Source organism: Salvelinus fontinalis, chromosome 6 (genome assembly GCF_029448725.1).
Source record: "Salvelinus fontinalis isolate EN_2023a chromosome 6, ASM2944872v1, whole genome shotgun sequence".
Lineage (NCBI taxonomy): Eukaryota > Metazoa > Chordata > Actinopteri > Salmoniformes > Salmonidae > Salvelinus > Salvelinus fontinalis.
This window is the reverse complement of record NC_074670.1, coordinates 52,148,760-52,171,542: the sequence shown is the minus strand read 5'-3', so window position 1 is coordinate 52,171,542 and position 22,783 is coordinate 52,148,760. Positions and strand designations below refer to the sequence as shown.

Sequence of the window (22,783 nt, the reverse complement as noted above, 5' to 3'; positions counted from 1 at the left end):
GTCCTCTACTGTTGTTTCAATGCTTTTACACTGTCCTCTACTGTTGTTTCAATGCTTTTACACTGTCCACTACTGTTGTTTCAATGCTTTTACACTGTCCTCTACTGTTGTTTCAATGCTTTTACACTGTCCACTACTGTTGTTTCAATGCTTTTACACTGTCCTCTACTGTTGTTTCAATGCTTTTACACTGTCCACTACTGTTGTTTCAATGCTTTTACACTGTCCACTACTGTTGTTTCAATGCTTTTACACTGTCCTCTACTGTTGTTTCAATGCTTTTACACTGTCCTCTACTGTTGTTTCAATGCTTTTACACTCACTTCTACTGTTGCTATTTTCTCACTAAGAGGAGAAGAAGGGAAGGAACCAACACTGCTAGAGGTCAAGTCAAACAGCTTAGGAGACATGGCCAGGGAGAGAGAGAGAGAAGAGAGGGAGGATGAGGTGTTGGAGGAGGAGGAGAGGGGGAACCAGCAAACATAAGAGCAGAGGAGGGTAGCCAAACAAATCAATCAATCAAATGTATTTGTTTATTTATATCCCCATTATCTTTTGCAGAAGCACCAGCTACTCTGCCTAGGGTCCACAAAAAACGTGACAAGTAACAAAACCCTGATAGACAAGGACAGTCACACAAATTGGAAGTACAACATATACAAACAATGCTTCCAATCCTATCGAGACACAGCATCTGGCCCAAAACACAAACTTTCAATAAATGTTTCTCATTACAATGAAAGCCAAGTGCACTGATTGCCTCTTAACTAAGAATCTATTCCAGTCAAGGCAGCATCCATGTTTCCATGCACCCATGTTTCTTACAGTTGAGAGGAGGTAGTGAAGTATAAACAATAATGTATTTCATGAAGCCCTTTTTACATAAGCAGTTGTCACAAAGTGCTATACAGAAACCCAGCCTAAAATCGCAATTGAAGAAGACAGGAGGGTGGATTAGACATTGACCAAACAAATAACCAAATCAGAGAGGGTGGCCAACCCCCATTCGGCCTCTTGGCTGTTTTGTTTTGATCTGACATGCACTGTCAACAGTGGGACCTGAAATGGACAGGTGTGAGCCTTTTCAAATCATGTCCAATCAATTGAATTTAACACAGGTGGACTCTAATCAAGTTGTAGAAACATCTCAAGGTTGATCCACGGAAACAGGATGCACCTGAGCTCAATTTCGAGTCTCATTGCAAAGGGTCTGAACACTTATGCAAATAAGGTTTTTCTGTTATTTATTTTTAATACATTTGCAAACGTTTCTGAGAACCTGTTTTTCGCTTTGTCATTATTTGGTATTGTGTGTAGTTTGCTGAGGAACATTTCTTTATTTCATCAATTTTAAAATAAGGCTGTAACATAACAGAATGTGTAAAAAGTCAAAGGGTCTGAATACTTTAAGACGGCACTGTGGAGAATATGAAGGAGAGGGATGGCTTCTGGATCAGTGTGAAAGATACGATTCCACAGAAACTGTTTATGCGTACTGGTGTATGGATGTGTGTGAATGCACGGGTATGTTAAATGCTTTTCTATGTGCATGTGTGTGAATGCATGTGCTGTCCCCTTGTGAACGCCTTTTACATCCAGAACAAAACTGTATATTACGGGCAGTCATTGGACACAGTCCCCATAATTCATCACAGAAATCTCCCTTCATGCAAGATTAATATCCATTTAAAGGCTTCCACTATGAAAGGTTATGAATGGACTTTAATATTAACTAGCTTTGCCTTGAGGATGATTATTCTAGTTAGTATACATTCTCATTCCTCTCTCTCTCTCCCTCTTTCATTTTCTCTCTCCATTTTCTTGCTCTCTTACATGCTCCTTTTCTCTCTCTCTCTCTCTCTCACACTTTCTCTCTTTCTCCCTCTCTCTTTCCTTTCTATTTCTCTCTCAAGCTCCTCTCCTCCTTCAAGGCATGCATCGTAAGCGTGGTACGTGTTCACATAATGGAAGGAGATAACACATCAGAATTATACTGTGGAAAAAGTGCTTTCATTTGTCTAACACTCACAGAGCGTGCACTCTGAAATGGGGCTTGGGTGGAAGTAAAAAAAGGATTCTTCACTTGAAATATTGATCATTATGAAAATTCATGCGTAGCATTTCGGTCACGCTAGATTTATAATTTCATGTCCTCTCAGCTGCTAGTGCTTCACATATGGACAGAAAGAGGAAATGTAGTGCGTGGGGGATTCTTCGTGTACAGAACGTTGCTGATTTAGAAAATGTGTTATGTGGTTGTCTGTTTCTCCACACATGGAGGGGAAACCTATTTAATTTTAGCATGCACCAAATGAAGTGCTTCTAATGTTTATGTGTAAATACAGAGCCGGTTAATAAAGTGAGTTTTGACATTCATCCCTCTAGACAAAAGATGTATGTTCCCTCTATCTGCATATGTACCCTCTCTGTCTGAAAACTCATTAGAGGAGAGAATGAACTTACAATGTGTTTCATCACTCTTCATGCTCTCTCTCTCTCTCTCTCTCTATCTATTTGGCTACAGTCCCGGAGACATTGAACATATCGGGAGTGTTTTATGACATGGTTCAGGCCTCAAGTGGAACTAGAAGACAGGATGACAGAGTGAAAAATATACCTCATTGTGTGTGTGTGTGTGTGTGTGTGTGTGTGTGTGTGTGTGTGTGTGTGTGTGTGTGTGTGTGTGTGTGTGTGTGTGTGTGTGTGTGTGTGTGTGTGTGTGTGTCAGAGGGCGGCTACTTGGGGAGAAAGAGGTGAGTCAGAGAGGCTCATAGTCTGGCTGTGGGGGTGATTCTACTGTCTCTAGTCTATCAGAGTCTGGCTGTGGGGGGTGATTCTACTGTCTCTAGTCTATCAGAGTCTGGCTGTGGGGGTGATTCTACTGTCTATAGTCTATCAGTCTGGCTATGGGGGTGATTCTACTGTCTCTAGTCTATCAGTCTGACTGTGGGAGTGATTCTACTGTCTCTAGTCTATCAGAGTCGGGCTGTGGGGGGTAATTCTACCGTCTCTAGTCTATCAGAGTCTGGCTGTGGGGGTGATTCTATTGTCTCTAGTCTATCAGAGTCTGGCTGTGGGAGGTGATTCTATTGTCTCTAGTCTATCAGAGTCTGGCTGTGGGGGGGGATTCTACTGTCTCTAGTCTATCAGAGTCTGGCTGTGGGGGGTGATTCTACTGTCTCTAGTCTATCAGAGTCTGGCTGTGGGGGGTGATTCCACTGTCTCTAGTCTGTCAGAGTATGGCTGTGGGGGTGATTCTACTGTCTCTAGTCTATCAGTCTGGCTGTGGGGGTGATTCTACTGTCTCTAGTCTGGCTGTGGGGGGGATTCTACTGTCTCTAGTCTATCAGAGTCTGGCTGTGGGGGTATTTCTACTGTCTCTAGTCTATCAGAGTCTGGCTGTGGGGGTGATTCCACTGTCTCTAGTCTATCAGAGTCTGGCTGTGGGGGTGATTCTACTGTCTCCAGTCTATCAGAGTCTGGCTGTGGGGGGTGATTCTACTGTCTCTAGTCTGGCTGTGGGGGTGATTCTACTGTCTCTAGTCTATCAGAGTCTGGCTGTGGGGGTGATTCTACTGTCTCTAGTCTATCAGAGTCTGGCTGTGGGGGTGATTCTACTGTCTCTAGTCTATCAGAGTCTGACTGTGGGGGTGATTCTACTGTCTCTAGTCTGGCTGTGGGCGTGATTCTACTGTCTCTAGTCTATCAGAGTCTGGCTGTGGGGGTGATTCTACTGTCTCTAGTCTATCAGAGTCTGACTGTGGGGGTGATTCTACTGTCTCTAGTCTATCAGAGTCTGGCTGTGGGGGTGATTCTACTGTCTCTAGTCTATCAGAGTCTGGCTGTGGGGGTGATTCTACTGTCTCTAGTCTATCAGAGTCTGACTGTGGGGGTGATTCTACTGTCTCTAGTCTATCAGAGTCTGGCTGTGGGGGTGATTCTACTGTCTCTAGTCTATCAGAGTCTGACTGTGGGGGTGATTCTACTGTCTCTAGTCTATCAGAGTCGGGCTATGGGGGTGATTCTACTGTCTCTAATCTATCAGAGTATGGCTGTGGGGGTGATTCTACTGTCTCTAGTCTGGCTGTGGGGGGGATTCTACTGTCTCTAGTCTATCAGAGTCTGGCTGTGGGGGTGATTCTACTGTCTCTAGTCTATCAGAGTCTGGCTGTGGGGGGGGATTCTACTGTCTCTAGTCTATCAGAGTCTGGATGTGGGGGTGATTCTACTGTCTCTAGTCTATCAGAGTCTGGCTGTGGGGTGATTCTACTGTCTCTAGTCTATCAGAGTCTGGCTGTGGGGGTGATTCTACTGTCTCTAGTCTATCAGAGTCTGGCTGTGGGGGGTGATTCTACTGTCTCTAGTATATCAGAGTCTGGCTGTGGGGGGTGATTCTACTGTCTCTAGTCTATCAGAGTCTGGCTGTGGGGGGTGATTCTACTGTCTCTAGTATATCAGAGTCTGGCTGTGGGGGTGATTCTACTGGCTCTAGTCTATCCCACTACCTCTCAGCAGTTAACACACTCAATACGTCAACATTATGAGGTCATTGCATCTCATCTGTGTAGCAAACCTGTTTCCTTCTCATTTCTCAAGCCAATTGAGCTCATGGAAAGCCGTAGTCATTCCACCCGCCTGCGATACGTTAGCAGCCAGCCTGCCCGCCACACTCCCGGGCCTGGCCTAGCCTCGTCAGCAGAACAGTGGGATAACAGAGAGGGCCGTTACCGAGGCGAGACGCCGCCTCCCTGAGCCAACCCTAATGGAGCACTGTGAAAGCACATGTTAAAGACCAGAGGCTAGCTCCATGAGGATGAATAGATCAGGATCCATTTAGTTAGATTTCAGAGTGGGGAGACGTCAGTCAGTCAGTCAGCCGGGCAGGGATACTCACGGCTGGGGTGTGCTAGGCGTTGGTGGAGGAGGTGGTGGTGGTGGGGTGAGTAACCGCCCTGCTTCCCTGACTATGTAAGTACTAGCGTGGTCCACGGAGGAGAGTGAGGGGACTACGTGACCTCGGCGGCTCTCTCTGCCTTCACCCGCCACCACAGCTCAATAATCAATGGGATCCATTTGACTGGGGGTCAGCGCAGGGCTGTGATCTCTCCCCTGCCGTTGTTAATAAAATCTATCACGCCACAGCGGAGTCCGACCGAGACGCATAATCGATAGGGCTTTATGAGAGAGAGCTGCCGGTCGAACATGGATCCCCCATCAAGCAGGATTCACCTCTCCATGACCCTTGCGTGACCTTTGACCTCTATCACTCAGGGCAAACGAGGTCGGTGGGACCGGTGATAATAGAGTGGATAAATCGAATATGTCTCTTTATCAAGAGGATGACATTTCCTCTCAGTTCTATTTCCGTATTGATGTGATGTTTCTGGCCATGGCAACCAGGGATGGTTACAGCCAATAGTAACAGAGACACAGGTGGCTGATCTAGAATGCAGAGAGTTGGAGCAATCACTGAACCAAATGGGAAAATAAACAGACAACGTACACACTCTCACACACACACACACACACACACACACACACACACACACACACACACACACACACTGTACATAAGACACAGAGGTCAAAGGTTCTTTTTTTATGTTTTTGGTGTCACTGGGGTCACAGAGAAACACAGTCAGGGGTCAGACCCCTTTGATTTTTTTACTTTTTATAGTTATAGACAAATTTGTTACACTGTGTGTACATGTGCATGAGTGTGTGTGTGTTTGAGAGAGAGTGTATCTTGACAAAAACAGTAAAAGGCAATGGAAGCTACAGGCAAACACACAATTAGAATCTGACGCTGAGAGTCTTCTGGTGATTGGTAGATTGTATGGGCAACTTTGCTCTGAAATGAGTCATATTCTCAACTTCTCCGTCTAACTTTATTTTTCTCTTTGATGAGGAGGAATGCCTCATGGTGCAAAGAGATATTGAGAGATGAGCGAACTGACATTATCAAATATTTGCAGAACTCTTCCTCCACTAAAGCAGTTGCTCAAATGAATTGATTTTGGTCTGTGTCTCTCCGCCTGGCGCTCAGTGGAGGTGGAATGGGTAATATCTGTGCCAGTGGAGACTAGAGATTCATTACGCTCTGTTCTGTTCTGTTCTGGCAGTGAGAAGCAATCAGTTTTGTAACACTGAGAGAGATAGACACCCTGTAATAATGGGGGAGACCTACAGTACAAGCAGCTAACATTACACATGGGGAACCCCCAGGTCAGAACCCTAGAGGATGGTAAAAGTGAATTGTTTGGCAATGTTAATGCAAAACCTATGTTGTTGATGTACAGTTTTCATATTCACACACAATGAGAATAAACTGGTGTTGAATGTAGGGAACAGAAACAGTGCCATCTAGTGGATAAATGGATAAACACAAACACAAACGCGCAATTACTGTATGCAGTTCTGCTCTCATTCACACACACACACACAAAGACATGCACAGAGAGGATGGTGACTATGGCAACAACATGCAATCTAATTGAAATAATCAGGGAATACGATGACATGTAAACAAACAATAAATTGCATAGATATTTCTGAAATGTTATTCTCAATGGTCATGTTAAAGGCAGTGAACTCCCAATGTACACACGAACACACAGAAGTTCAAAAACAAACACAAACAAACACACACACACACACACTCCTGAATAAAGTATAGGCCTCCACAGCGGCTGCATCATGTAGTATTAAATAGAGTGAAGGCATTAGTGGGCCCACAGGTGCCAGCCAGGGCTGTGGTGGAATACTTAGAGAGAGAGAGGCATTCTAGCAGCCCATTAATCTCCTGCTCTGATCCCCCACCCCACGCTAACATATTTACCCTAATTAAACAAGACAAACGAGACAGAGCCAAACACTCTTAAATCTCCATGATAAACATCTCAGCGACCGGCTGCAATATGGAATATGTTGGAAGACGTCACCGTTTCACCTTGTCTAATTACCCAGAGATCTTGATTAATATGCACGGCTCCCCTTCGTTTCGGATGAAGCAATCAATCCCAATGTACATTTATGTTTTTCTTTGGCGGGGGAATGAGACTATTTATTTTCCGACTGATTGTAAATAAAAGCTGCTGATGTGATTAATATTAGCTCAGCAAATGTACATTAGTAGGTGGAGGACACAGTGGAACAGGTGTTAAATAGTTTAGAATGGATTAGAGTGTGTTACGCACACACAACCCAGTGCTCCCCGTGATGTAGTAGACCAGACACCCTGAGTAATGACTTAACCATTCCCATCTCCATGACAGTGGATAATGTCGATAGACTCCTCTTTAACTGTCTAACTATCAGCCAGTGTTGACTCTGTTCACTACAACCCAGATGTTGAGAAGATGGCCTTTTTTACACTAACTACACACAACCACGCAGGAGGCCTACTGGGAATGTCATAGATAATCATAATAATCATAATAATAAATTGTAATATTTCGATATATATATATATATATAGCCAATTTGAGGTTACTTGTCATTCACAAAACAATCAATCTTTGTCTAACAGACTTACTTGACTTATTTAGTTCCGCTCTGTTACGTTTTTTTGACCTCATTCCAGGTGGTTCGTGACATCTTCATCTCTTCCTCATTCGCCCTACATTCATGTCTTTTTTGGGTAGCCTCTAACAGAAGCACAACCAAATTGTTAGGCACACCAACCAAACGCCCATACAACTGCAGGCACATGCACACGTCTCACCCAGACACAGCGTAATATTGGCCAGCATCTGGACTAAACGGCTACACATGCACACGTCTCACCCAGACACAGCGTAATATTGGCCAGCATCTGGATTAAACGACTACACATGCACTGACGTTTCCACAGATGCAGTAAACCCAGGAAGCACCATCCAGCAAGGTGTTGACAGACATGCAGGGGGATTACACTGGACTAATACCGCGAACACTGCCCGCAGAGTATACACTCTTAGAAATAAAGGTGCTAAGTAGAACCATACAGGGTTCTTCGGTTTGTACCCATAGGGGCAACCTTTTTGGTGCTGGGTAGAACCCTTTGCAAAGGGTTCTATCTAGAACCCGTTATCTAGGGTTCTTCATAGAACCCCCTGTATATGTTTCTACCTAGAACCTGTGATGCAGAGTTCTGCCTAGAACCCTCTATGAAGGGTTCTACCAAGACCAATTTTATCATCTAAAGGTTCTTCCTAGAACAGTCTTTGAAGGGTTCTATCGAGAAACGTTTTTATCTTTGGAGGGTTCTTCCTAGAACCTTCTATAAATGGTTCCACCAGGTGTATTATCCTTTACCATTTTATTATCTATCACAATACATGACATATATAAGGCCTTTCTTTAAGGGCCTAGTTATACCCTAACACAGGAGTGTTAGGAATTTCCTGGTTTACAGTAGTGACGTTACGTAAGGAGCTAGTGTCCGATGTCCACCAGATGCATATGCGTTTGTGCTTCACTTTTCAACCAGCTAAACGCCAGCTAGCTGGAGTCTGTGTTTGTACTTCTGTTTGTACCACCGCATGGTAAAGCAAAGCACGAGTTGAAATGATTGATTGCATGTGGTACACAGACTGCACTGCAGCCTAGTGTGGCAGCCCCAACTTAACTTTGCAGACTGCTACATTGACAATGAATGACTTCCACTGAAACACAAAGAGTCTGATGTCTGGAGTCTCCGGAGGCTTGCAAAGGCCAAATCTAGCTCCATACAGCAATGCCGCGCACATCCCAAATTTTGTAACAATGCGGAGGGTTTCTGTATAGCTCCGCATTGGCGGTATGTGGGGGGCGGAAGATCCTGTATAAACACAAACACTCTTCCTTGACAACTTCCTTCACAACAGCTCTGCTCTGTTGATAACATGCTTTTTCAAACCGGGTGCTGCAAAACGTGACTTTCCACTGATTTCGCCGTGGTTCCGGTGGCTTTCGTCGATCCTAAGCTGCTTTCAAACACCGTTCTCTACTGGACACCGTGCTTACAAATATAGGTTGGATTTTGTTCAGATAGTTTCACCTGACTTGTAGCTTGGCAGGTAGAAAAGGGGGAACTATGGAACATTCAGGTATGTGATTTTATGATGTTGAATCTCATCGAAGGCACACTTTTGAAATTTGTTTTATGTGAAACCACACTATCTGCATTGTTGTTCAAATATTTTATTTTATTTAGAATAGTATAAGCTTTTGTCTTTATCATTCTAAATAATGGCATGGGAAAATTGTAAACTTGAAGGCAAAAAAAGGGAAGCATGATGTAAGATGCAAATCTAGCATTCCAACTGATTATAGGCTACTAATGCCAACGACTTATAGCTGCCCCACGGAGGTTTGATGAAAACAGCGGAGTTAAAAAATGTCTATCTGATAATCACATGCTTCTATTTATTGCTGACCACCAGATGTCACTAATATGCATTGTGAACCGAGTAATAAACCGTTTCTCTGCACAATTTTGTGAAAGCTCCAAAGCATTCAGAAAGCCATGTTTCCCACCACTAGTTTACAGGCACATCAGGCCTGCAAGTCACATAATGCTGGCTTGCAAAGTGATGTAGAATTCTGATTAGAATCCTATGTAGAACCCTTCTTGCCTTCCAAAGAATCATCAAAGAACACTTTCTCCAAAAATGGTTCGTAGGATGTCAAAGGTTCTAGGTAGAACCCTTTGCCTTACAAAGAATCTTTGTCTTCCAAAAAGGGTTCTTCTGATCAAACGGTTCTTGTTAGAACCCTATCCTTCCACAAAGAACTCTTTTGGAACCCTTTTTTCTATTAGTGTATCTACCACACACGCACGCACACACAGTGATGGTGGCATGCTAACCTCCTGTACATTGGACTCCCGTCGCTCAACGTTATATTGCTTACTCGTATCTTGCAGAATAAATGTTTACAACCCCAAATGCATAATCTGGAATTCATTGGCTGCTTGGTGGGTTGTAATATGTGTGAACTGCTGTAAAATAAACATAGGCCTAAAATAAATGTTTTCAAAATGACCAATAAAATGAATAAGTTTTCTGTAAAACTGCCTTTTTTTGAAAAGGTATTGTTAGTATTTTTGACTAAACATCTGTCCTTTTTTGAATATGTTTGAGAATGTAATAATTATAAACAGCAGACATCCAGCTGATTTTATTTTAACAACGTTGTCTATAATAAGGCCAATGCCAGGAAAAAGGCCCACAGTTATTAATTTGTATTCATGCCATGGCTAACTCTCCACAACTAATATTCTCCTGCTAAACTGCTAAATGGCTCTGTAATTTCTTCGGCTTGTGCATTTATTTTGAGTGCTTACTTTGTGTTTGTCTTGTGTTTCCGCATCTCGAAGCGCCGCTCGTACATGTCCGTGCTCTACTATGAGGCTTGCCCGCTGATGTGTGCATGTATGCTCACAAAGAAGAAAGCAACCTTTTTCCCCATGGGTTCTGTTATTGTGTGACTATGCACCATTGCTAATTGTGGCTATGGTTTAGCCCAGAAAGGGGCTAGCTTGTTCTACCTGTCTTTGTTTGCCAGGGGTTCTGGAAACTCTGATGGGGAGAGTGTTCATGTGAGGGTATGCAGAATTTTGTCTCAACTGTAGGTTACCCCTAGACTGGATTGAGTAAACTGTACTTTATATAATTCTAAGAATTTTTGGGGGTTCATCGCATGTTATTGCCTCTTTTTTACAACAATTTAATGTATTCTAATTGCTGACATTATTTTGAGAATGAAATCACCACTTTTTGCTTCTTATACTTTGCTGCCTGCCCTTAAGATCGCAAGATACCTTTTCACAACCTACCTCCGCCAGAGAGATGTTGGTGCTGAGAAGGGCTGGCTGGCTGCTCAGTTGAGGGTTAGCTAGCTGGCTGGCTGGCTGGCTGCTTACTGGAGGGTTAGGGTCCATCAGCAGCAAAATAATCAGTGATAGTCTCTCTGTAGGCTCTCTCACATGTGTCCATATCCCAATGCTCCTATCCACAGCTCTTGGCACACAGCATGGCTCTCCTACAACCACTTAGGCATGCTGTGGAAACACAGGAGGTTGGTGGCACCTTAATTAGGGAGGTTGGGCAGAATGGAGCAGAATCAGTGGAATGGTTTCAAATGCATCAAACACATGGTTTTGAATGTGTTTGATGCCGTTCCATTCGCTCCGTTCCAGCCATTATTATGAGCCGTTCTCCCCTCAGCAGCCTCCACTGTGTGGAAACACATAAAGAAACAACACAGGAGATGAACTGAAGACCTACTGACTGAGAACACACTTATAGGCAACCAATAGATGACGGCCTGATTGGCAGACAGACAATATACTGGTTATACAGTAGACAAAGGTATATCTGATTAAGTACTGTTACCTTGAAAATGGCTGATGATTATGGACCAGATGGCCTTGTTTTCTCTCCATGACTTTAATCAGTCAGTTTCTGTCATGAGTGTGTTATTGTGTCAAATCAATACAAATGTGGACGCCATTGAAAAGACAGATCATTCCCAACAAAACCTCACAGATTACGACTCTCTCTCTACATGTAGTGCAGCTGGACCTTGACAGTATTGAGTGGAGATGAGAATATGGGGTTCTGTTAGACTGGATTTATTGCTGGGTACAGTCATCTGCAGGGAGGAGATAGAAGGTGAGAGAGGAGGGAGGGGATGTAGTCAGGGAGGATATGTTAAGCAGCATTCAGGAGAAATGGCTGACGACATGAAAAGCCAAACACTGGCTTCCTTTTTCACGACAGACTCCGGTGTTCAGCTCTGTGTTCTCTTAACAAGAACCCCTGGCTTTTCCTCTCTATCCCTCCCTCTTTATCTTTATCCCTCCCCCTCTCTTTCTCTCTCTCGCTCTGTGTTTCTCTATCATTCTGTCTCTCCATCCCGCAACGTCTCTCTCTATCTCTCCCTCTCTGTTTCTCTATTCTCACTCTCTCTGAATCGCTACCTCTTCCTCGCTCTCCTTCCTTCTCTCTCTGTAATTCTCTCTGTCATCTCCCACTACCTCTCCTCTTGCTCCCTCCCGCTAGCATGTACTCGTTCTCTCCTGCTACCTCTCCCTCCCTCTATCACTCGCTCTACCACTAGATAAAAAGCCTCTAATGGTAGCTATCTCACTATCAACCTAGGATATAAACAGACTCATGTGTAAAGGCTCAAATGCAGGAAGGTAGGAACACAGAAAACAATGAGATGTTGATAATTGTGTTGTAGTTCTAGTGGTTTCTCAGTGTCGATGCGGGAAGGGAGTGAGTGACAATACCAGATTATTGGCTTAGTGTGGGAAAGGTGTAATACATATGTAATGGGTAAAATACTGAGATATCTGAGCCAAATACAGACCCACAATAGTGCACGTACACACCAAATGTTTGCACGTACCGTACGGTTAGCCTCATCTGGTGTATTTAGACATGCTGACTGACATACGGACTAACTGACTGACATATGGACTAACTGACTGACATACGGACTAACTGACTGACATGCTGACTCACTGGCTGACTGACTGACATACTGACTGACATACTGACATACTGACTGACTGACTGACATACTGACTGACTGACATACTGACTGACTGGCTGACTGACTGACATACTGACTGACTGGCTGACTGACATACTGACTGACTGACTGACATACTGACTGACTGACTGACTGACTGGAATACTGACTGACTGACTGACTGACATACTGACTGACTGACATACTGACTGACTAACTGACTGACATACTGACTAACTGACTGACATGCTGACTGACTGACTGACTGACTGACTGACGTACTGACTGACGTACTGATGTTATTGGTTTGTAAGTATCTCCCTGGTTGAGTGTCTGTGATTTATTTGGACTACAAGGTTGAGAGCACCTAGTGAATTCAACTCCAGATGCTTGCCACTGCTGCTCATGAAGAGGAGGTACCTACTCCTGCAATATTTCAATCTGGCCTCTAGGGGGCTCTGTTTTGCTTCAAACTGAGTCTCAGACCTTCAGATGGGTAAAGTCATCCGAAGAACGAGCTTGGGTAGCAGTAGTAAGTGGTGATGATAGAACCAATGTTTTTCATTGCACTGGTAACATCAGCCATCGACCAAGAAGAAAATAGGAGGCAAAACTATACAGTCATGAACAGCCCCCTTCCAAATATATAGGACCTGAATTTGAGAATATCTGACTGTTACATCCAAGAGCAGTGTGCTAGAGTAGACCTGAGGTTTGAGCTATCCGGGATCCTTGGGAAGTCCCTACCACATGGAAGTTGACATTTAAAATGGTTAAGGTAAAGGTTAAGGTTAGGTAAGCATTATGGTTAAGGTTAGGGTAAGGGTTAAGGTTAGGATTAGGGTTTAAGGTAGGGACTTCCAAATGATACAGGTTTGCACTGACCGTAGTAGACCTGACCGCTAGTGAGCTCTTTTGACCAATAGGGGGAGCTCATATGGAACTCTTCTCATATAAATCTAGACAACAGTTCAGCATCTCTTTGTAGAATTATAGATACTCTCTCTCTCTCACACACACACACACATACACACACACACAATACCAAGCCCATGCCTCTAATATCATTATGTTTGCCAAATGTTGGAGATCTGTGAAGGTTCTTATTAATCTCATATGAAAACATTTAACTTAGCAAATAAACCTCTCTGACTTCCTTCTTCTAATACAATGACAACATTAGTCAAAGATGAAACATCGAGACAAACTCATATTAGTTCTGTGTTTTTTTTTCACTTTTATTTGTGTTTACCCCCAAGTTCCCACAATACACCACAAAGACTTCTGTCCAATAATTAATATATTCATGTATACATATAATAATAGTGACATAAAAAACATTTCACAATACAAAAGACAATGTTAAATATGTAGATTTTCAGTTGCATGTCAAAATGTTGATTATTTTTTTCTTCATTTAACATGCCTTCAATATATAAAAATAGAATTCTGATTGATTAAGTTTATATACATTTACTTTATATAAATATAAGAATACAAATGTATTTTTAAAATACAAAGATAAATACAGTCACATTGTGTACATTGTGTACCAAACAAGAAAATACAAACAATATTTGGATATTTAGCATTCACAAAACACAAATACGTTAGAAATGCAACTTTAACGACAATTGCAGGTCTATGTCTTTCGTTCGTTTCTCTTTTAATTTTTCCTACCCAGACTCCTCAGCTCCCCCTCCATAGACATGGCAGGACTCCTGACAGGAAGACAGGAAGTTGGAGGTCAGAGTTTAAAGGTGGAGGGTATTTAGGGTTGTCTAGCTCTGCCGGACATCCTGTAACAATTTGTTGATCTCAGCCACCAGCTCGCTGGCGTCCATCAGCTCATGGCGGCTGTCGCTCCTCTTCCCCTGCAGGTGTCCCAGCTGCCCCAGCACCGAGTCAAACTCATCCTCCTCAAAGTTCTCTGGGATTTCCTCCATGGCTGGGAGCCACTTACCGCATGGCCCCGGGAGGGGAACAGGGATGGGGGCCGGGGCCAGGAAAGGTGCCACCAGGGTGGGGCTGACCAGGGCAGTGAGGAGAGGGCTGTTCTTGGGGGTGGGGGCGTGGTGGCCGTGCCCATTCTGAGGGCTGTTTTTAGGGACGGCCTGGTTGTGGTGGTTGTTCTGGGGGCTGAGCTTGGTGCTGGGTTTGAGGGTGTGGTAGTTACCATTCTGGGGGTGTGGTTGGCCTGAGGGCCCAATGCTAGAGCCGGGGTTCTGGAAGTGGGTATTGGCGGCCCATGCTGCAACACCTTGCTGGTGGGCGGCAGCACTGGGCTTACCTGGGAGATGACCCCTCCTCCTGTCCAGTGACCCTGTCATGGGGACACCTACACCCCCCATACTCGTACCTGCCTTTTGTGTCTCGCTGACCTGGATATAGGAGTCCAGCGATGGGGGGAGGAGCCTCTGAAACACACTGCTCATCTCTGACAACAGGGACGTGGTTCCACACAGGTCCTCCTCCTCCCCCTCCTCTCCCCCCTCTGCCTCCTCGGCCTCCTCCTGGTTGTCCTTGCCGAAGGTGGAGAAGCTCTGGTTGCTGCGTTGGGCGTGAGGGTGGTCGGGGTCGGAGGGCTGGGGGGGCTCCTGGGGATCGCTGGCCTGGTGGGGGTCCTCTCCTGGGATGAAGAGGTTGCTGCGGTAGTCAGAGGAGGCTGGGGAGAGCAGGGGAGGCATCCAGCACTGGTCAGAGTGACCCAGGACACGACACTCCTCAGTGCACAGTCTCATCGCTACAGCGAGAGAGGGAGAGAGACGTGGTCAGGGATACAGAGTCACAAGGCACTGCACAGGGAGATGAAATACATAGGAGGCCATGCATTTCTACATACACAGACTATAGATTGTTCTGGGTATTACTGTTCTTTTGTTGATAGACTTTTGATGAGGGGAGATGTTGATGAGTAGGTATAGAACTGGGGGTGATTTTGAAGGGAGGAGATGAAAGATTGTCTTTCATAGTCTTTTAACATCAAACATTTGATGTCCATTCATGTTTAAACACAGTTGTGTGATCTGGGTACAAACATGGGTGGAAATCTAAGATAATTAGATAGCATATCACGCTGCAGGAGAGAGCACACTACCTTCAACATTAACATATCGGCACAATTCACTGGGCCAGATCAATGGCCACTATTACTCATTCAAAAGAATCTGCTTAAAAACCTGCATTTTCCCCTTTTGAAATCACGTCTATTCAATATTAAATCTTCAAATGAAAAATCTCTGAAGAATAAATTATACAAATCAAATATGCCAAGTTAAAGCCTTCATTACAGACCACTGGCTAGTCACTCATGCTATTCAGGGACTTCATTACCCTCTCATTACCATGAAAAGACCATTTATAATACATCTTAGAGCTGATGAAGGAAGAGTGCATTGGGGAGAATTGGAAAAACAGCAGCCGCAGCCATGTAGGCAGGCAGCATGTTGCCTTCCCCGCTGATGAAAGGCAAAAATAAAAGATGAACCGGACTGATTTACAAAAACAGCCTTTCAAAGCTGTCGAAAAACCCACTCCAACCACCTCTGCCTGCCTGCCTGCGAACTGCCCAGCAGACTGCCTGGCTGCCTGATCGCACTCTGAAATAATTGTGTTATGGAGGAGATGGGAGCTTTTTCTCATCAGAGAAACGGGTGATAATTCTGCCTCTTTTCTCCCTCCACAGTCCCATCCAGTCCCAGTCACTGTGCTGATAAACAGCTGGGGAGTGGATCTCTCAGAGGTGTTGGGGATGAGGGTGATTGATAGTTGTGGTGAGAGGTGAGGTGGTGTGATAATGTGTGTTGTGGTGGGGCTTAGCTCAGTGGAGACCTGTAGTGTAGGGTAAAGGCTAAGATGGGTGAGAGGAGGGATATGGTGAAAAGGGTGAGGATGGTATACCTGCATGCAGTCATTGTTGGTATAGTTCAGTAAAGAACAAGGGTATAGGGTGAGTGGCTGATATATAGAGGGGAGAGTGTTGTAGGCTGAAGGGTGAGTGTTTTGAGGCGAGGTGAGAGGGGTGATGAGTTGAGGGGTGTATACCTGCATGCGGATGCTGTGGATGTGGTCTGTGTTGGCCGTCATGTGGGTATAGCTCATTAAAGGCCTCACCCAGGAGCCTGTCGATGGGAGACTCTCGTCCTGCCTCGTAGTCACTATCCCCAGCCTCGCTGTCGCCACGACCACTGTCCTTCAGACTAAACTTGTCCATGTCATTCAGAGCATACCTGGAGACGGAGAGAGGAAATTATGGTTCAACTTTCATAGAAAACAACATTGGAGGACGGTTCAAGGCTTATGCATATCAAAACGAAGTGCAGTGAATTCTCAAGTGGCGAAGGTTTTTGCATACAATTATCAAGTGTTATTAAGGTTGAGTACTAAAATAGAACAAAGCAAATATAGGCCTACGAAGGAATACAGTCAAAAGCTTTTTAGGAATATGTAAAGCATTGTAGGATATGCCTTAGAGCATTACTGAGTTATGCACACGTACATTCTGATTCCCTTCAGGTGTGTTTATTTTAAGGTGCAGTTAGATGGTGTTATTACCTGTAGCTCCTGGTGTATTTGTTGCCACGGAAACTGGGTCTTGGCTGGTACTGGCCCTGATGGAGCATGGACAGAAGCTGTGAGACTTGCTACAATCGAAAAAGAAAATGTAAAAAAAAGAATGAAAGGAATGAATGAATAAATGAATACTGATGGGAGCAGACAGGCACAAGGACACAAGAGATGGATGGATGTTGAAATGACGTGATATGTTCTAAAACATGAGATGATCACTGGATATAAGCGATGGAGTACTGAACATACCACAACATCGGGGACAAATTCAGAACCAATACTGAATATTAAATATAAAACACAAAAATCATAATAATAAACATTGTTCAATTTCTATATCACCATAATATAAGACAAGGCCAAAACTCAGTCCTTTTTTCTATAGATCTATAGTTGATGGGGGTCTATTTTAATCCAAAGACATTTATGTGATTCAAGACTACCATTAGTAGCTACCATTAGTAGATAACATATTCATAAACCATCTACTGATACTGTACTAAGGACATGAAATTAGACATCGTTTCGCTCTGTCTCATCTTACTTCGACAGGGGGCGTGGCGTGGGCCAGTTCCAGAGCGAAGTTCTCTGCGACGTGATTGGAGGAGATGGTGACCAGGCTGTTGAGCGACTGGCGGCTGTGGTGGCTCTGCCTGCTACCCATGGTGCCCCTCTCTGGGGCGGGTGAGGCAGTGGGTGAGTGTGGGTGTGCCCGTATGGGCAGGGTGCCGTTGACGGTGGGGACCAGGGTGATGTCTCCCTTGTGGATCTGCCTAGAGGGCTTCTTGGGGTGGTTCTGGTACGTGTTCTCAGCCACCCTGCAGTTGTACGAGTTGTGGGGGTCCTTTTTCTCTCTGTTGCAGCGTGCTGTGGCGAACATCACCATGACCACCAACAGCAGGGCACACACGGCCCCCAGGGAGATGATGATGATGAGGGAGAGGTCCAGGAGGGAATGGCTGGGGCCCGTGGGGAGGCCTGGGGGTAGGAAGTCCATATTCTCCTGGAGGGAGAGGCGGAGCAGGGCCCCGGTGGACAGGCGGGTGGTTCCCCTATCCTGCACCTCCACCCTGATCTCCAGCACGTCCTTGGGAACCCCCTCCAGACTGCCGTTGGTCCGCAGCTCGCACCGCCGAGCGTCCATCACAAACAGGCCCTCTTCGTTGCCCCCGACGATGGAGCAGCTCAGCTCACTGTTGATGCCGGTGTCACGGTCAGTGGCCTTGACAATGGTGACCAGCTGACCGGCGGAGGCGTGTCTCCAGAGGAGGAGGTCGGCGGTGTGGTTACGTAGGAGCGGGGACTGGATGACGGGCGGGTTGTCGTTGTCGTCTAGCACGGTCAGGAGGACGGTGGCGTTGGAGGATAGGGGGGGGTTCCCTCCGTCCCGTGCTTGGACGGTGAAGGAGATGCGGCTGACATCCTCGTGGTCGAAGCTCCGTAGGGCGTAGATGGCGCCGTTGGACGGGTCGATGGTGACGTAGGTGGAGATGGGGCTTCCCTGGACCAGAGTGTCCACCACCGTATAGGTCACCTGACCGTTGGTGCCCAGGTCAGGGTCAGACGCCACCACTGTCATCAGGTAGGCCCCTGGAGAGTTGTTCTCTGACTTGTAAACCTCGTAGCGACTCTTCTCAAAGCGGGGCGGGTTATCGTTTTCATCCAACACCTGCACCGTGAAGTGTTTGATGGTGGAAAGGCTTGGAGAGCCGCGGTCCTCAGCTATGACCGTTAGACTGTACTCTGACCTCTTCTCTCTGTCCAGAGACACATTGGTCAGGATCATGTAATTCTTCTCATAGGTCTTCTGCAGCCGGAAGTGCCCATGGCCGTGCAGGCGGCACACCACGTCGCCATTGAGCCCTGCGTCACTGTCGTCCACGCGCACCAACGCTATGAAGGTGTCCACCGGCGCCCCCTCCGAGATGTAGGCCACTTCCTCCTTACCGGGAGTCATCAGGTTAATGTTGATCTCCGGTTTGTTGTCGTTCACGTCCACCACTTTGATTACGGTTTTACAAAGTCCTGGGATGGAGTTAGGACCCAGGTCCTGCGCCTGAATGTCCAACTCATAAGATGACGTAGTTTCATAGTCCACTTTTTTAATCAGAGTGACTTGGCCATTTTCAGGGTTCATTTTAAACGTATCCAGTATTTTGGGAGAGATATGACTGCTGAAAGAGTAAACTATTTTACCGTTAGTGCCCTCATCCGGATCTGTGGCGTTCAAATCAATCAGTAGAGTCCCAAGTGGTGAGTTTTCCAGGAGATTAATAACGTACACCTGCTCATCAAAAGCCGGACTGTTGTCGTTAGAGTCTGAGATGATTATCTTGAGCAGAGTGGAGCCGGACTTCGGGGGGGCTCCATTGTCCGAGGCCGTTAGCTGCAGCTGGTAGCTGGATTGCACCTCCCTGTCCAGCTCTTTCACCACCACCAGCTCTGCGTATTTGGCACCGTCGGTTCTGGTCCTTATGTCGATTTTGAAAAAGTTATTCGGCGTCAGAGAGTAAGAGTAAAGGGAGTTATCTCCCACGTCAGGGTCGGTGGCGCTGTCCAGAGGGATGCGGTTTCCCACAGACGCGCTCTCGGAGATCTCAATAGGGATGATGGCACGGGAGAACTGTGGCGAGTTATCGTTTATGTCTAAGACTTCCACCTCGACGTGGAAAAGCTGGAGGTATTCAGTTGGCAGAGTGACAACGTCAAATTCGATAGAACAGTTTAGGTTCTTTTCACAAAGCTTCTCCCGGTCAATCTTGGTCCCTATGGTAATTTCACCGTCCTCCTCCCGAACCGACAGAAATGGAGTGCTCCCCCTCTGCATAGCACGGAACCGAAAGGACAGTGAACTCGGTAATTTAGACAGAACATCCACCACGTCCTCCTTTAGTCTTGCAATCACTGTGCCCACTTTTTGCTCTTCATAAACTTTATATTTCAAAGTCTTACCAGAAACGGCCTGCATAATTACAACCAAAAATAATAATAGCGCAACGGAAAACACTATATTTCCTTTGGGTGTGTTCATTTTGGCACCCATCTTCAGCACCCGGGATGGGGCTACACTACCACGAAGGAGCAAGGTTTAAAAAAAGATGCTCTCTCAAAAGTCTAGCATGTTAAATTCCTTCAGTAAGTCATCTTTGGTGAAAAGTCGTGCAAATCGACTGGAGGATGAAGATTTGAGAACTCAAAATCAACCGGGTCGGAGTTTTCTTTTGGCTCCAGTTTTACACCAAAAACACCAACTCAAATACAGTGTTTTTCTTGCTGTTGTGATCTGTTGCATACATCCACTTAAGCCCGGGTCTGTGTGTGTGAGTGTGCGTCTGGAAATCTGAGCGGTGAGAAAAGGCGTAGCTCCGTTTGTGTTGCTGTGCGCTCTACTCTGTCGCGCGCTCCTGCGGTCTGTCTCGTCTACAGACTGGCCCTCATAGCCCGCCCCTCACCAAAACTGCGTCTTTTTCCTTAGCTCACACAAAAAGTCCCCCCAGCCCCCCCCGCCCCTCTCCTTTACACCCCCTCCCTAAATAAAGTGCTGCCCCTTCGCTGCCTCCAGGGTGTCCATTCCCAACACAGAGGGACCCTTGATTGCAGAAGCCGGGAGGACCAGCCTAAAGACGTGGTTTTAAAGTGTGCCACAACAATAAGGGCTGCTTATTCACGGTGAACTTTAAACATGGCCAAATTGACCCATAGCTGCCTCGGCACTCGCATATTGTTATAGCTGCAATTCACAAATGTGTGCCACTGTCAGATTGACTATGCTAAAACATAATCTTAACACTCTATTCCAACATTAAATATGATCAAGAATTTAAACGTTCCATATAATCTCCCTCGGTATGAGATACACTGCAACATAGCCCCGCTTGCATTTTACGAGCTGGTTATGAGCATCTGTTATGGCAGTAAAAAAAAAAATCGAGATATATTTTGAAGTGAATGTCATATGAAGTTGTTTCATATATTTAGCCTAACTGGAAAACATTGGACACAATATATATATAATGGGGTATTCAAGTGGGTTACAGTGGAAACAATATGGTTTCCAAATTCATGTTCCTAAAGTCGTGGTGATCAAAAGGTTGCATAGGCTCACATTGTATCTTTCATACCACCAGAGTGGAGAGAAAATATAAGAGGGTAAAGAGTGAATGTTTGTGGATCCAAGACTTGCGCTTTACTGGGTGAGAAGACCTCTGCGCGCCCTCATGGCTCATGTGGCGAATTTCTGAAAGGATTCCCTCCAGTTGAGTGTGCCTCGCAGCAGGTCACGCCGGCGGACACTTTTATACCCTGCATAATACTGTTTTACAACCTCCCATCCCTGATCCGGCTGAATTATCATCCTCAAACTCGCACTCAAGTGCAAACACGAGCAACTGGCGCTTTAAGAAGGCACCGGGCCATCTGGCACGAGGTTCAGACAACCCAAACCCATAATTATAGAAACACTACCAGAGAATTGACGCCCTTTCAGATGGGGAGGATTCAGAAATAATGCCGTTTCCTCGCGGCTTGCTTTGATAAATATCTCCAAAACATTTTTCTAGACTCCACCGGTTGGCCCCATTCAGCGCACAATTAGACACAAGTGGCAAACGTATGAATTCCCACCAAGCTATATTTGATGTGTTAACCCGGAGCACTAAGGTATTCTGATGGTAATTTTAGCCCATTGGACAAAACCATTTATTTCTATTCTCTCTGTAAAGTAGGATAGAGCATATTTACTGAGGTTCCCTAGCTGCATTTACATTCCTGGAGTGACTCGTGGGAAAAAGCAGCAGAGATGCGCTCGCTCTCTGCCATCTGTCCTCATGCATGGACATTGATTCAGCAGAGCTGCAAATTAATAAAACCCTCTCTCTAGTGATTCAGCACATACTAGACAATTACCAGATAATGAACACATTTATGTGTTTGATTTTAGACTTTTCTTTATAAGATCCCCACATACAGTAGAATGTGGCATTAGAACAACATAAATGGGACCCAAATATTCGTTTTAGATGCGTAAAAAGGTCCTAAACGCAGCATCCAAAACAAGCGCTCAAACTTTGAATGAAGTAACTGGTGCCAAAATATTTTGGGCGGTCCCTGGGAATGCAAGAGCAACAATGTAGACTGTTCTCTCACGAGGGCAGACATGCCCCAACTGTGTGAAAGGTAGCTATAGGGAGCCCGGGTGAAAAGGCCCCGTTAACGTTTAACAAAGTTAGACACGGGCCGGTGCCTCGATTCTCTCCATCTCACCCGGCTCTGAGAAAACCCCGAGCGAGCTTGAAGTGCCCTAATATCATTACTGCAGTGGGGAATGCAGGATAATCACATTTCCTCCACAAAGAAGACAAACACAGCGCGAGTTTTAACAAGAACGGGTTTAATTCGAATAAACATTAAATCAAGGCGGTATGTTTGCCGAAAGCAGATGCAAACTCAGTACACGCACTTATCTAGGCGTATATGTGTTAGGAACTCTTTAAACTATATATATATATATATATATATACAATGTCTATGTTATCATTATGTTGGGCATATGTGGCGACAAAACAGTTTCAAACCCGAATTGGCTTATGCCACAGTGGGCAAGAACATACAGTTATAGGAACTCTGCTACACAGGAATTTTAGGCCAAACACAGATATTTTTGTTTCAGTGTTGATATGTAAAATAATCAGATGCAGATCTCAAAGCAATG

The 22,783-nt window shown here is 45.2% G+C and overlaps 1 protein-coding gene across 3 annotated transcripts; it reads right to left on the bottom strand.

Annotated features, from left to right (window-relative positions):
• Positions 1-13,733: 13,733 nt before the first annotated feature.
• LOC129858084 (protocadherin-18-like) lies at positions 13,734-20,504 on the bottom strand. Of its 3 annotated transcripts, none has more exons than XM_055927028.1 (4): positions 17,618-20,504; positions 17,059-17,147; positions 16,549-16,733; positions 13,734-15,247 (listed from the first exon to the last, which is right to left on the bottom strand). In XM_055927028.1, exons 1-4 carry the CDS (start codon positions 20,114-20,116, stop codon positions 14,286-14,288), a joined length of 3,735 nt encoding a protein of 1,244 aa, XP_055783003.1. In that variant the 5' UTR covers positions 20,117-20,504; the 3' UTR covers positions 13,734-14,285. The 3 variants fall into 3 exon arrangements, with proteins under 3 accessions (XP_055783003.1, XP_055783005.1, XP_055783004.1); XM_055927030.1 differs by having other exon boundaries at positions 16,618-16,733; XM_055927029.1 differs by having other exon boundaries at positions 17,059-17,114.
• Positions 20,505-22,783: the final 2,279 nt, after the last annotated feature.